This window comes from Sceloporus occidentalis, unplaced genomic scaffold, assembly GCF_023333645.1.
Source record: "Sceloporus occidentalis isolate IW3139 unplaced genomic scaffold, rSceOcc1.0.p SCAF_3, whole genome shotgun sequence".
NCBI classification, from domain to species: Eukaryota; Metazoa; Chordata; class Lepidosauria; order Squamata; family Phrynosomatidae; genus Sceloporus; species Sceloporus occidentalis.
In genome coordinates this window covers 124,881,568-124,897,627 of record NW_028316983.1, presented here as the reverse complement: position 1 = coordinate 124,897,627, position 16,060 = coordinate 124,881,568, and the positions used below count along the sequence as shown (strand labels likewise).

Sequence of the window (16,060 nt, the reverse complement as noted above, 5' to 3'; positions counted from 1 at the left end):
GCATAAAGCTAGCTCACTTTTGAACCTGGGGGAGGGAAGGAAACACACACACACCTGAAATTGCAAATGCAGCAGGTTTCCCCCCCTCAAAATGAGATTTGCTAGAACAGAAATAATGCTATCTAGTCAATTGCTGAGATCTTTGATAGGAAAGGAAAGATATTAAAGTAACTGCACAGATTTTGACCACAATTTCCAAACTTATTTTAGTGTTTGAGCTATATGAGTTATTTATTGGCAGTTTTACAGGCTGTTTTGTAATTGCTTGTACTGAAAGAAGAGATACATATAATTTAAACACAGAGAAATAATAAAATGTTGATCTCAAACTGAAGAGGAAAGCAAGAAGTGAAGGTGCACTCTTATACATTAGTGCCAGGAGGATTTGTATACATTCAGCTCTCCATGTTTGTAGCTTTGACTTTTCTGGATTTGATTATTCAGATTTTATTAATATGTTCTCTCTAGGAATCTCTAGGTCTTCCAGCTTGACTCTGTAGTCAACATCCACCAATAATTGGGCTGGAAGACCTAGAGGTTCCTAAAAAAACCCACTTCTCTAGGCATTTGTATGACTTCCAGTGCAATTCTATGGTCAATTTATGGCGGATGTTGACCACAGACATGTGCTGGAGGACCTAGAGATTAGTAGAGAAGTATTCTCTAGTAATCTCTAGGTCTAGAGAAGGAGCCCTGGTGGCGCAGTTGTTAAATGCCTGTACTGCAGCCATTCACTCGAAACCACAAGGTTGCGAGTTCAAGACCAGCAAAAGGGGCCAAGCTCGACTCAGGCTTGCATCCTTCCAAGGTCGCTAAAATGAGTACCCAGATTGTTGGGGGCAAATTAGCTTACAGTTAAATTAGCTTAGACACTGTTTAGGCAAATCTAAATCAAAGCCATTTCAAATAAAGCCAAATCGATATTCAGAAGTGAAGCCAAGGACAAGCCAAATAACCAACCGATGCATGCCAATCACAAAGTTGAAAACCATTGGAATAGTCAGAAAACAATTGATTCCAAAAAGCCAAATGAGCGATTCCAAGAGTAGCGAAATTCTTTTGAGCTGCTAACACAGCAGAAAAAAGGAACTGGGGAAGAGTGGGAACGCTAGAGGATTTAGAGGAGGTGGGCGGAGCTACCGCCAAAAAGTTGCTAAAAGTTGCAGTCAACTTTGCCCAGTGATTCCAGAAGGTTCTGAGCTGTACAACGCAGGCGCAGAAGAAACCCATTTATATGATTTACAGAGACCACAAAGACACACACACACGGAGAGAGAGAGAGAGAGAGAGAGAGAGCGCGACCTAGCTTGCTCACTACTTGAAGATTTACATCTTCTCTCTACAGTTAACGTGCTAATTTACTATAGCTTCACATTCACTTTAGCTAAACTGAAACCCAATAATAGCACCCACACATCAAAACAGATAAAAAATTAAAGGGAGAAGGACTTTCAAGTACAGACAGTTGCTAACATTTATTTATATTTACTGCTACATTTAAAGCCCTGTTCAGAATATTAAAAATATATTCTAAAAGGGTGGGGAAAGTTCAGTCTGCCTTCAGATCCTGATCCCCACTTTTTTGTTTCCTCTGAAGCTTCCTGCCACTCCCCTATCATCGTCAGACCTCCATCATTTTCCAGGTGATTTTTGTACACCCAAGCCACCCTAAGTACACCCAAAATAAGCAGACTGTTCCTTCATTCTCTCCCCCCCCCCCCCCAATTAAAAATCAGCCACAAACTGGTCGAAATGGTTCAAGTCTGCACATGGGAAACTCACATGAAAAGATGCACAGAAATTAATATAATATAAATATAATAACAATCCCCAAAAGAAGGGAACATCAAGATGCTCCAAATGGTACTTTCAAAGTTAGCAAAATGTGCCACCAATTCTACAGTATCTTTATCTCTTGCTTTTGTCTTCTCATGGGTGGAATGAAAAGCATGTGACTAAACTTTTTCACAGCTTCATGAAGCTTGTTCCTGCTTTCTTCTTGTTGTTGTTTCAGCTCTGCCTTCAGCCTTGCTTCTTGCTTCCTCAGATCAGTTATCACATCCTCTGCAGTGATTCCTCTTGTAATAGTTTTATTGGTTGCTGCTGACTTGATGGAAGCCATTTTGTGGCCCTTTAAAGATTTCCCTTTAAATACAAGTCTGTATGGACCATGTATTTTCTTGATTCTGCAAGCATAATTATGGCATTTAAGATAAGATAGTTTCAGGTCCACAGCTGTTTCTATTCTTTTGATAGTCCTGCTGAACTCCTTTTCTTGTAGCTGTTCTTGCTCTCTTGCTCTGACCTGTGAAGAGAAAACCAACAATTAAGTGGACAATGTATGATATAAAAAGCAAGAGGGTAGTGGAGCCTCATGGCATCTGCGGACAACATTCATTGAAGCCTCTTTTATTTTTGGAACAGAATTCCCATACTTATTTCTGTTTGACTATAGAAAGTTGTGGCCCAGTTGTCAAGTTTCATTTCTTCCCCGTTTTGCAATAGACATATGACACTGTCCCATTTAAGACACTGATGGTCTTTAAAAAAATGTTCTACACCCATTTCAAAGCTTCATGGATTAAATTATGTCCTCCTAATATTTGTCAATGAAATTATGCTCTCTGTGAGAGAACCTCCTATGAGAACTATTTAATATGCTTAAAGACCCCAGTATAATAGGTGATGATTTTAAAGACCTGATTTGAGACTGGATGCCGTGCAATATATTTCATTCTCTCTCACTCTTGTGTGATTTTTAATGGCACTCACATAATGTGTAGACAATGGGAAACCCTGCTAATTGTAATCTTTAGAAATACACCCCAATAATTTTTAACTACTCTAACTTCTGGACTCAGAAACTGATAAGGAACTATACTCTCTCTATATATATGTATTTTAGATGCATTTTATTAAAACACTAATGCATAAAAACATAAACAATTACAATATATTTTATCTATTTCAATAAATAAACCACAAAAAGCATACCACTGTCAAATTAACAAACATAAATAAAAATATTAAATACAGTGTGCCCGTGCCATACACACTATACATGGCCTTCAGCTTACGTTGAAGTCTCGTGGCATTACAATAAATAGCGAGTGTACCCATGGTACGTGTGTGCTGCTGCACCCGAGCCCCATTATATTCAATGAGGCTCGAGCATATGCGTTTTTCGCCTTACGCAGTGGGTCCAGAACGGATCCCCGCGTAAGATAAGGATCCACTGTATACATCATAATACTACATATAACTACATATAACTAACATACTAATGACTTCTCTCTTACTAACTGATGATTATTTTGCTGTAATTCTTCATACTTCAATTAAACCATAATCCAAATATTGTGAGTGACACAATCAAAAGCTTATGGAAGATACAGCAATCTTATTTTCTGCTGCTCCAGAGAATTGGACAATGGAGTCAAACCACAGGAAAAGAGATTCCACCTAAACATTAGGTTTTTGACAGTATGGTGGAATCTCCTTCTTTGGAGGTTTTTAAACAGAGACTGGATGGCCATCTTTCAGGAATGCTATGACTGCATGGCAGGGAGTTGAACTGGATGGCCCTTTTGGTCTCTTCTAACTCTATGATTCTATGTGTAGGAATTACTATTAACAATTTTAAGATGTTGGTAATTGAAGTATCTGCTTCTCTGAAAGAAAAAAATACATTTTATAAAAACCTAAAAGTAAAAAAATTTACAATATGAGAATTGGTGTATTTCAGGAGATTTTAATGGGATAGTAGAGCCACAATTGGATAGACAATAAGGGAAAGAAAATTAAGAAAAATCAGGGCAAATTGGCAAAATAATTTTCTAGTAGATGTCTGGAGAGTAAAAGAGAATAAGAAAGGATTCATTTCCCCCTCTGATATGCATCAGTCATGATTTCCAAATCAGTAACAACTAAGATAGGGAAAGTTGATATTTTGAACAGGACTTTATCTGACCATAATGCAATGGTGATGTCATTAAAGGGGAATGTTAGTACACCTAGGTAGGGAATGAATGAGCTACTTTGTAAAAAAGAAAAGGTACTTATGGATTACAAGGAAAAGTTTAAAGGATGTTTTGAATTGAATTTAGATAAAGCGGGGTGGGGGAGGAGACTCAGTCTGGGATGCTAGGAAAGATGTGACATGATATGTTTTTATTTTAAAAAACTTAATGAGAAAGAAAAATACAAGGAATATGAAAAAAATGATGGAAAAAATTAAAGGAAGAAGACATAGGCTTTGCGCCGGCCTGGCCATATACTAGGGTTGCATAGGGGCTGAGCATCCGCATGCCCCGCAACATTAGTACGTGGTGGCGGCATCATCATAGTGGCCTCCCATCCACATGGGGGCTGCCATGATGACGTCACACAGCACTGCGTCCAAACGACACGTGCGTGACGTCTCCATGCTGCCCAGGCCGCTTATGGCGGCTTGGAGGCAGTGCAGGAAGTAGCTCTGAAATGGAGCTCTTTTTAGGCGCCACATCATTCCCGCAGCAACTAAACAGCTGCGGGAACGATGCCAGGGAGAAAGGGGCCAGGCAGCCCCTTTCTCCCATGGCTGCGGCTCCCGGGGTGTCCAGGGGCATGAAGCCCCAAGGACACCCCTTTTCTGCGCCACTGAAAAACTGTGGATTGGGGCCACAGGGTTGCCGGTGAGGCTGCCCTGCCTCCAACCTGGAGATAAAAGGGGCGCCACAGTGAAATTCCCATCTAAAATACAATTGTGAAACTGATAAAAATATTACAAAAGCAAGGAACATTGTTGATGACACTGGAAATGAAGAAAAAAATAGAATTTTGTAAAGCAAAGGAATTTTGAATTCCTGAATAAGTCAAGGAGATGGTGAGCCTATAGCAGTGCTTCTCAATTATTTTCTGTCATGCCCCCCTAGGAAGAAGAAAACATTTTGCGCCCCCCGCGTGACTGTAAATAGTATCATTTGTCTATAAAATTGTTATAAGTACACCCCTGCATAACAGAGCCTCGCGCCACCCCTGGGGGGCCCGCCCCACTATTTGAGAAGTACTGGCCTATAGAATTTGGAAAGAAAAGGCAAATAGGTTGATAATGGAATTGAAGGAAAGAGATAGGATTATAACTAAGGAGAAAGAAATTCATAAACTACCATATATACTCGACTATAAGTTGATCTGATGTATGAGTTGACGGCAGGTTTTGAAGCCAAAATTATGGATTTTGATCTGACCCATGGATAAGTCAAGGGTAAAACTTAGGGGCATCTAACAAAGGATTTGAAGGATGAAGCAAGGAAAACAATGCCAAATAATTTACAAGATTCCAGCAGGCATAACTGTTTGTGCTCACACTAACACCTGAATGGAGGAGAAAGTAGAGAAGGGTCAGTGATTCCAGGACAGATTTCACTCTTGCCTTTCATCGGGGATAGTTCATTTTTTGATAAGAGTTCAAGTGCACCTTTGGATGAGTTGCCTCAGGTTTTTGGGGTCAGTTTTTTAACTTATACATGAGTATATACAGTATTTCATAATTAACTTGGGAAACTATTTAAAATCTAAATAAGTGGCAAAATATGAGTTTATCGCTATTTTGTAGAATATCTATAATTAAAATTAATGCACCTATTTCAGACAATCCCAATTCTTTTATCCATTGCATCAATTAAAACTGGCAAAGGAATTTAACAATACATTTATGGATACGTAAGAGACCTACCTAAGATTGTCATTTTGATTTTTTTTGCTGTTTGTTTATGTTATTGTTTTTTCTTTTTTGTATTAATCAAACTTTTTTTAAAAATGAAATTTGCTTTTTAATTAAAATTGAATACAAAAAGATGAAAAAACAAACAAACTAATAGTAAAAAATCCAAAATAACCAACATAATAATTACTACAAGTACCGCCTCCCTCCAGACCCTTCCCAGCTTATTTCCCACATTTCTCTGACTGCAGATGTTTAGAACTCTTCTCAAGTATCTTTCACAAAGTTTCCATTCAAAAAACCTTTCCATTATCTGTATAATGGATAACTATTGGCCAATGTCCAATATTCCATTTTTGAGTAAGGTAATAGAAACATTCTGGAACATGTTGTGGCCTCCCAGTTTCAAGGAATCCTTGATTAAACAGATAATCTATACTCATTTTACTCTGTTTTCAGGCCTAGTTATGAGACAGAGATGGCTTTGGTTGCCTTAATGATGACCTTCTCCAGAAATCAATTAAAGGAACATGCCATTGTTGGTTCTCCTGGACCTTTGAATGGGTTTCAGTAGTATCAGTAGTATCAAACATGGTAGTCTTTTGGTCTCACTTGCAGAAATGGGATTTGGAGGCATTCTTTTATAGTGGCTCCATCCTTTCCTAGAGGCTGAAAAGCCAGAATGCCTTGCTGGATGATTCCTGTTCAGCAGTGTACTCAAGGCTTGGGTCTGTTCCCCCATGCAAATACTGGGGCAAGGCATTCAGAAGTTTGGGTTTGGGTAACCAGATGTTGTTACAGCTTTCATATGGATTCAGTGTTCTGCCCTCTCCAGTACCTCCCGGTAAGTAAAATTCTGGCTTTAGCACTATTTTTTAAAAATTAAGTACACCCTGTTTTTAAATTAAGTATGAATCTGTTTCCAGTTGTTTTTGCTTCTCAGTATGTCCATCATAAATGATATGTTCCTATTTGTGATGTACATTTCCAACAGGAATTATCTATTCCTTTACACATTTTTGATAATTTTCCCAGTATCAGATGCCACCTAAACATCATCTTTATAGAAGATTCTTTAAGATTGTTCACCAATGTAAATTTCAAGACTTTTTGCCTCATTTCCCACCAGGTTTCCAGTTCTATGTTATAACTAAAATGTGTGGGCCAATTAATCATACATTCCCTTACATATGCTTTACATACTTTAAAACTTTTGAGATGCAATAACTCTACTTCAAGTCATGGTGTAGCTATGCTCACCTTATGCAAAAGTTGTAATTGGAAAGAAACATCATGTGAAATTTAAACAATTGTAACTGTCAGAATACTGGTTGGATTTCATACAGTTTTGGAATAATAAACATTATTTTGAGATTTTATGCACAGGATTCTATATGGTTTTGGAATAATAAGTACGGGGTTTTGAGATTTTGAAGTTCAAAGCAAGATTTGTAAACAAAGAATTTTGAAAAAGGTAGAGAGATGATAACAAAAAAAGAGTAATAATGTGATAGATGATTGTGTGAAGATATGATTATTTTGCTGTAACCAGATTGTTTAACTTAATTGTATAATTTTAATGAGTTAGACAAATTAATTACTTGTATTTGATTAGACTTAGGCAGCAGATTGATGAGGCAAGGGGAAATAGCAATTTTAGGATTCTGAAGAACAGTAGAATTGAATAACCCTGAGAATGCTTCTCCAGGAAATAATGGAGCCTCTGTAGAACAGGACCTCCAAGCCCCAATACAGAAAGCAAACACATTGAGAGTTACAGCAGAACCAGTGAAGGCACACTTCCCCTGTTCAGTTTCTCTTCCCCTGTTTAGCTGTTTTGAGTTTTTGAAGCTAACTCCATTCTCGATCCCTTTCAATCCAGTTTCCAGATGGCTCTCACTAAGATCTCGGATGATCTTTTATGAGCCAAGGCTAATGACCTTTACTCTGTTCTCATTCTTCTTGATTTGTCTGTGGCCTTTGGATGACTTATGGTCATCTAGTTGACATACTTTCTGACTGTGGGTTCTCGGACTCTGTTCTTGACTGGTTTAGATCTTATTTCCCAAACAACGGGCAATAAAATCAGTCAAGAACGAATCAGTCCGAAGAGAACAATTTAAGCAAGTGGAGAGTGAGATTAGGGGATCGGTTTGGGAAGGCTTGCTGGAAGACATCCGTTTTTATTGCCTTCTTAAAGGCCTCCAAAGATGTTAGTTGGCGGATCTCGTCCGGCAGATCGTTCCAGATTTTTTGAGCGGCAGCAGAAAACATCCTCTGGAAAGTAATTACCAGTCTAGTTCTCTCTGACTGTAGTAGATTCTTCCCTGAGGATCTGAGAGTGCAGGAAGGATTATATGGGAGGAGGCGTGCCCTCAGGTAAACTGGACCCAGGCGATGTAAAATTGGGATTCTTCCATAAGTTGTTGTTGGTTGATTGGATTCTTCCATATTTGCGATTGGGAAATATGGAAGAATCTGGAATGTATGTAATGGTACATTTAATCTGGAATGTATGTAATGGTATATTTAGGAAAAGGTAACAGATGGAGAAGATGGAGAAGAAGACGACTAACGCTGGCTAAAGGGTTAATCCTTGGCATGAAGATAAGCGGGGAAAGGAATGTAGTGGAGAGGAATGGTAACCTTGGCAACGGACAGCTTTGGCAGTTCTCAGCCTTGAAAGAGCTGCAACCTTTTTGGTCAATCACAATGTTAGGCCAGTCTGATGGGATAGCTAGATGGGGAAAGGTTGTTAGAATGGATATCAATATGTGGCCTTTGAAGTTATAAGCATTTTGGTGGTTTAATTCAAAGTTGTATACTGGTGGGAAAAAGAAACTACTATCTTGCTGTTGTGGGGATGTTTGGTGGGAACTTACTGTCCATGCAGTGGTTCTCAAAACATCCTATTTGGGGGGAAGGTTGGCTCAGGGGGTAATTAAGTTGTCAATTGTGCTTTCTGTGGGAATTTGTTAGCCAATGGGTGTTGATGTGGGGAGGGTTTTTCATTATAATTATAAAATGGCCAAATTGTTAATGTTAGATTTGACTATAACGTCTTGTACTGTGCACTTATACCATTGTTTTTATTCAATAAAGTTTCTAGTTTAGACTTAGTTCTACAACTTGACTTTTGGATGAAACTTTGGTGGGCCAGGTTCTGACAGCTTTATAGATAATGACCAACACCTTATACTGTGCCCAGAAGCTAATAGGTAGTCAGTGAAGGGATTTTAGAATGGGTGTGATAGAATCAAACTTGGAACTCCCAGTCACCAATCTGGCTGCCATGTTTTGGACCAGTTGCAGCTTCTGAACATGGCAAAAGGGTTGCCCCTGTTAAAATATATTTCTATTTGTATTGAAAATGTTCAGATGTGTCAATGGTTAACTAAAGTTTAAAATGGTTCCTGTTGAAGGCCAGAAAGCCTAAGCCTGGAAGAACACGTGCTCAAGGACATTGGCTGAGACAAAATATAAACAAAATTATGTTATTGTTATGCTTTTGTGTTACATGGTGACTTCATGGGAAAGAGGTGTGTCCACTTGGTGGGAAAGTTGATCTTTTGAGAGAACAAAGACTGATGTCATATTCAAGTTTTTTTTTTCTAGCATGGACTCTGAAAGAGAATAGATGTATAGTAGCCTGCTGTGCGTGTGTAAATAGCAACAAAGTCAATAAACCCTCATTTGAGTGAAAATCTGTGTTGAAGTTACTTAGTTCCTGAGTTCCAGAGAAGACTGCATCTGTTCCAGTTGGTACCAGTTCAGAACCACCGGCAGCAAGAGACATCACCCATAACAAAGAGATTTTTCTAACAGCCCCATGTAGAGTACATTGCAGAAATCGAGACTTTAGCCAATGGGCTCACCCCTCCATGAATAATCGAGACTGCAGACTTCAAATCCACGAAAACAGAGGGGCGACTGTAGTAGGATCCAGGGGAGCCTCCCCCTCCCCAGAAGCCTCCTTCAGGCATGTTTGGGTACCTGCCTTGTTATAAAAAGGTATTAATCACTCTCCCTACCAATTCAACCAGTAACCTTCTGCCTTATTAAAGGCAGGAGGAGCAAATGTCTGGTACACATGTAGTGGTTATCCCCTCTCAAAAAATATTTTCCACATCCTCAGACTACACAAATTGAAGCATTAATCAACACTGGAGAGTGGGGCATGGTTATATCTACTGTTCCTGTATTATCTCTAGCATCCAAATCAGAGAATCTTGTGATATATGGGTGAAGAAGTGGTGGGCAAATTCTTCACAGCGGCAAGTTGAGTTCTTTAAATTGTTTTTTGGGTCAGACATTAATATATACCTGACCACTCAAAAAAGCTCCAACAGATGGTTCTGTGTGAATACAATGGTGGCAGTCCATACAGTCTTTTTTACATCCCTTATTGTCCCACCATAGGCCTTCAAATAAATTTTAGCCCATTTTCAGTTGAACTCTCTGGGTTTTCTGCCAATGTCTCTCTAGTCTGTTTTCCTCATTTAACTGCTGAAGGTACTGTGATGATGACAGTCTTGGCCAGATGTGTCTTCATCTTCTCCCACAGTGTACCTGTTCAGATTTCCAGTTAGCTACTCAAGACCAATTCCAGGAAACTTTACTCACCAAGCTTCCAATACTTAGCTTCCTATGACTGATTAGCATGCTTATTCCTCATTGGGGTGGTTGATACTTTAGTTTTTTATGCCTAAATGTTGTTGTTGTTGTTATTTTAAATTAAAAAAACAACATTTATCTCTTCTTCCACCAGCTTGAGAGGAAGTCAGACCTGGAATTCACGCCCCCCCAAGCACCAACATGGGCCAGCTGTGTGACGGTGAGGGAAGCCGAGGCCAGGTCTTAAAAGCCTCGGCATTCTCCTCCAGACCATCCTCCATCAGCTTGAGAGAGAGTCAGACCTGGAGTTTGCCCCCCGCTCAGCACTAACAATGGGCAGCTTTGTCACGCTGAGGGAACTTGGCCTCCCTGGAACTTGTTGAGAGGGTGGTAGAGATGGAGAGCGGTGCTCTACAAACACCGGCTCCAATTACCATCACCCCAGCACATCTGCAGCCCCGTGGAAGTCTACTGAGAAGGAGGCAGAGGCAGAGTGCAGCATCTGAATGGGTTTTGAACTGTTTTAATTGTTTAATTTATTTTAAATCGAGTAGGATGTTAATATTAGTTAATGGTGGTGGGAGTATAAGGGACTAGTCTCCCGTTGCTATTGTATTTTTGTTGTCCTGTATTTTATACTGTTGTCAGAACCCCTTCATTCCTTTATTCATTCGGGGTTCTGTCATGATGATATAAAGAGTTTAGATTAAGTCATCTAAGTTAGTAATTAGTAACATGCACATTGATAATAGGGACATACAACCTTCACCTTGTTGTATGACGTGTTGGAATGTTTGAAGGCAGACTAGTTAAAGTTGCTGATCATATTTAGTAGTGGACTATATATATATATATATATATATATATATATATATATATATATGCCCACCCACACACACACACATATATATATGCTTATATATAAATATAGATCTTAGTGTCCTAGCAATATATATAGGGATTAAGTATAAGTATGTATCTGTAGGACTCAATTGAATAAGCATTGTGGGAAATGCCCATCTGCGGCCATGATTTGTAATCGAATGTGTCACGTAAGCAAAACATAGGCTAACAGGACAAAGAATCTTTCACACCCTGAGAAAGATTTACAACTGAGAGAGGTTCCACAGATACAAGTCATCAATTAAGCATCAATAGCTTTCCCAAGACAGAGGATGTCCGGAGACCAAATGATGCTCGCATTGGGTTGCTTTGATGTAGGGATCCAAGCCGCCGCTGAGAGAGGGGGGGTGATTTGGGGAGGACATCTGAGAGGGAAAGGAAAAAAAGGGGGGGGGCACAGGTCGTTTTAAATTAAGGCTTCCCCTTTGTGTGCCTCAGATTCTTCAATAACGTGACCAGGAATGTTTCTACCTTATCAATAAACTTTCTGATTTACCTGAAGTTTGTTGTGGATTATTGGTCAGAACAATCCCAAGTCTCACAACTGTATTGTATTTTCTTGTTTGACTACCAGGGGAAGAGTCAGAAATTGTTAGTTAGATTAATATGTCATGTTATACTTGATTTATTATTAAGTTATGTATTTTGGATTTTGTACTTTTCATTGCTATGTTTTTTATTTTGGATTATGTTCGCTGTATTTTTTTATATTTATTCTGCAATCTTGTACTTTATTTGACCTTTAATTTATTTGTATTGTATTGTAGTTTCCTATTGTTATATTGTATTTCTTTATTGTTGTAACCCGCCCTGATTCTACGTGATTGGATGGGCTATAAATAAATCATCATTATTATATTATAAGATTTAGGATTCCAGCATGTATGCTGATACTTTTTCTTTTCTGTACAGTGCCATTTTGGCTAAATGAGTTTGCTTTTAGTATAATTAGTATATTGTCTATCTTGGTTAGGACTGATGGGAATTCCATTTCAACAACATGTGGAGGACCTTTTCTACCCATAATGAGAGTGGGAATAAACAGTGGCAATAACCATAAACAAACCATAAATGAATGTTAGAGTTATTAATTCTATCAAATTTCTAGATTTCCAATAGGGCTCTAAATTAACATGTTACCTTTCTACAGCTGTTATGTTTCTTGTACATTACAAGCTCATGCAGCTCTTCACATAAAGTCACTAGGTCATTCCTGCATCTGTCAAGTTCTTCAACAGTTTTGCTAAGGCCAGAGCAACACAGATCTTCACTTAGCAAAACAGGATCCTTGTTACAAACATCTTGCTCTTTTGTCTCTTTTGTTTCAGGATCTAATACAGTCTTCTGTAAGATAGAAGGGAAAATACCAAAGTTTACTTTTCTGTAATAACACTCCACATTGTGACAAAGATTTGTCATCATAGTCATCATAAAAAATGTCCAGATAACAAAACATGATAATTAACTTTATATCCAATCTCAATTTGTAAAATGATATGTAGCACTTGAACAACACTGATCCTGTTCTTAGAGGGTATTGAAACATAGCTTATTCTCCCCAAGAGAACTTTCTTAAGTAGTATGCATTGACTATAATTATCACAATTTTAAAACAAATGTGTCTTACACATGCCAATCACAGCATCATGCACACCCAATTTAACTGCCCCCAAGTAGCCTAGAAGTTATCTTTAGAAATTAGACTTAATAATCCTTGAAACCATAAAAGGATTCTTATAGCAAGAGAGCTGCTTTCCCATTATAACAATTATTTATCCTCACATGGTTGTTTATTTTTATTTTTTATCCCTCTCCTAAGGGCCTGTAATGGAAGGGCATGCATATTGTTGTTAACTGCCCTTGAGTTGACCCTACCCATGGGCAACCCTGTGTATGACATCACCAAGCCCCCCTATCTTCTATTGCTCTGATTAGGTCTTGTAGATTTAGGCCCATGACCTCCCTGATTAAGTCTATCCATCTAGTGTGGGGTCTTCCTCTCTTTATTGCCTTCTACCTTTCATAGCATTATTGTCTTTTCCAATGAGTCCTGAATTCTCATGATGTGGCCAAAGTATAACAGCCTTAATTTAATTATTTTAGCTTGCAAGGAGAGTTCATGAGTGATCCATTCCAAGGACCTATTTGTCTTTTTGGCAGGCCATGGTTTCCTCAGCACTCTTCTCCAGCACCACATCTCAAATGAGTATATTTTCTTTTTATTTGGTTTCTTCACTGTGCAGCTCTTGCATCCACACATGGTGATGAAGAATCTAAAAGACCTAAGCAAAACAGTGGAAGATAAGGGGGCTTGGTGATGTCTTACATACGGGGTCACCGTGAGTTGAAGTTGAATCAAGGGCGGCTAACAACAAACATATTGACCTTAAGTCCATTTTGCAATGAATGATAGCTGCAACCAGGAAGTTGTGTAATCAATGTCCTTGAGCATCATACCAGCCAGGAAGGCTGAAGATGTGGCTGTGGCTGGGCTCAAATCCAAGCTGGATGGTCCTTTTGAGCCAGTTATGCTAGATGGATGGTTGATGCCACCCATTTTGCAAAGTGCTGCAACTATACAGGCAGTTCAATAAAGAATAGCATACAAAAATATTTGTGAGCTTGAAAGGCCACAGTCTTGTTGATGTTGAAGGCCAGAATCCTCTGTTTGCCAAGACAGTGCCAATGTCTTTCAGAATCTGGATTCAGAAGGAAAGCAGGAAGAACAATGTCCTGGTTGAGATGAAAGGCTGACACCATTTTCAGCAAGAAAGTGATGGTGCATCTGAGGATGGCTTGATTGGGATGGGGAGAATTTAGCAATAGCATTTACATTTCTATACTATTTCATTGTGAACTCAGCACTCTCTAAGTGGTTTACAATCTGTAAGCCAATCACTCCCAACAATATGAATACTCATTTTACTGGCCTATGAGAGGATCGAACTCACAACGTTGTGGTTGCAGTACTGGCATTTAACCACTGCACCACCAGGGCTCTTAACAGAGGTATGCGTGATTAACCATGTTCACATAGCTCATCACATCTGGCTGTCATGCTTGTGATGCAAGCTGTCATGCAAGTGGCCATGGGCTCAAAGGGCTTCTCAAGGTATGTCTCATGACAAGCTCCACCTTGGCATCAGGCCCAGGTGGAGAAGATTTTTGTAGCCCTCTAAGAACCTCTTATCTAGTGGACCCTGGAAGCTGGAGAGCTTCCTCCCGCATTCGTCCCTTCTCACTTGCTGCCGCTTACTCCTGGAACCTTCTTCCACCATGTGCACACCTCATCACTTCTCTACCCAGTTTTAAAATTGAGTTAAAGACTATATTCTTTAGTGAAGTCTTCCCAGGGGTGAGCCCCTCTCTGCCCCAGGATGCCTCATTTTAACTATCCATTAAGAAGTCAAGCCTCTCCATTGAAGCCCCCTTGTCATGGGGGGAGAGGCTTTGCGTACCCTAATGAAATTGTGAGCTATGCTGGCGGTGGTATAATAGCCACCGGTACGGCCTCCCATGCCAGACAGGTCACAAATGAAGGGTCTGATCAAGAGTGCCAAAGGGCAGGATGGGCTCTCTAGCCTTATGGCAACCATCCTAGAAGGAAAACTCTAATCCCAAACCCGGGCAGATGGTGCTCGTCTAACCCTGTAAGGTCAACCATCTAAGAGATAGAAATTCTAATCAAACCTACAACCCGAGGACCTCGCTGTCACTGTCCATGCTTGTCAAGGCCTCAGCAGACGAACCTCTGGTTTAAAGGGTGAGGCCAGTTCTGTGCATGCTGCACTCCACCAGAAAAACCCACTGGACAGGCTCGAAGGATACATCCAACTTCCAAAAAAGCTCTGTAGTGATAGGCGAGGGACGAAACGGCAGGTGTAAAGATGCACAGGAAGCCGCAGACCCAACCCTGCATGCAGGCGGTTCAGGACTTTGGTCGCTTGAGACTGACCCGGGGGAGGACAGTCTTGTTCGGCAATAGCTTGAAGACAACCTGGGTGCATCCCCGATCCAAACACTGGCACCTTATTGACTATATCCTAGTGCGCCAGAGAAATAGTCGCGATGTTCGTCATACCTGAGTGATGCCCAGTGCAGAATGTCAAACAGATCATCGCCTCATAAGATGTAAACTAAATCTTCATTTTAAGTTGAAACCTAAGAGGGGTGGCATCCTAAAGAGGAGACTCCAAGTCAACAATCTTCAACAAGCTGCCATGCGAGACAACTTGAAGACCATCCTGTAGACTCTTCTCCTACAGCGCTTTGGCAACATATCAAAACCAGCATCCTGCAATCTGAGGAAGAATCCTTAGGATTCTCCCTCAAGAAAAATCAAGACTGGTTTGATGAAAACAACTAAGAGATCCAGGAGCTGTTGGCAAAGAAGAGAACTGCTCACCAGGCACACCTCGCTCAGCCATCTTGCCATGTAAAAAAAGCAGCCTTTCACCTTGCATGTAGTCAACTCCAACAAAAACTCCAAGACATTCAGAACAAGTGGTGGATCAACTTAGCAGAAAAGACACAACGTTGTGCAGATCTGGGTGATTCCAGAGGATTTTATGAAACTCTTAAAGCAGTGTTTGGACCTACGTATCAGGTCCAAAGCTCCCTATACAGTACAGATGGTCAAACACTAATCACAGATAAAGCTTCCATTCTGAATCAATGGGCTGAACATTTCCAAAGCCTCTTTAGTGCCAACCGAGTAGTTCAAGACTCAGCTATTCAACACATGACACAACCGATGAAAAATGAATTGGACATAGCTCTCACTTTGGAAGAAACCCTTAAGGCCATACAGCAGATGAAAAAAGGTAAGGCAGCTGGGAT

General features: G+C 39.9%; 1 protein-coding gene across 3 annotated transcripts in view; it reads right to left on the bottom strand.

Moving 5' to 3' along the window:
* Positions 1–230: 230 nt before the first annotated feature.
* TEDC1 (tubulin epsilon and delta complex 1) overlaps positions 231–16,060 on the bottom strand; it is a 37,515-nt gene continuing 21,685 nt past the window's right edge. For all 3 annotated transcript variants that reach the window (XM_089516068.1, XM_089516069.1, XM_089516070.1), the window contains 2 exons: positions 12,362–12,565; positions 231–2,305 (listed from right to left, as the gene is read on the bottom strand). In XM_089516068.1, coding sequence (XP_089372194.1) covers positions 1,898–2,305; positions 12,362–12,565 — 612 coding nt within the window. In that variant the 3' untranslated portion in view covers positions 231–1,897. The remainder of the gene's footprint in view (positions 2,306–12,361; positions 12,566–16,060) is intronic.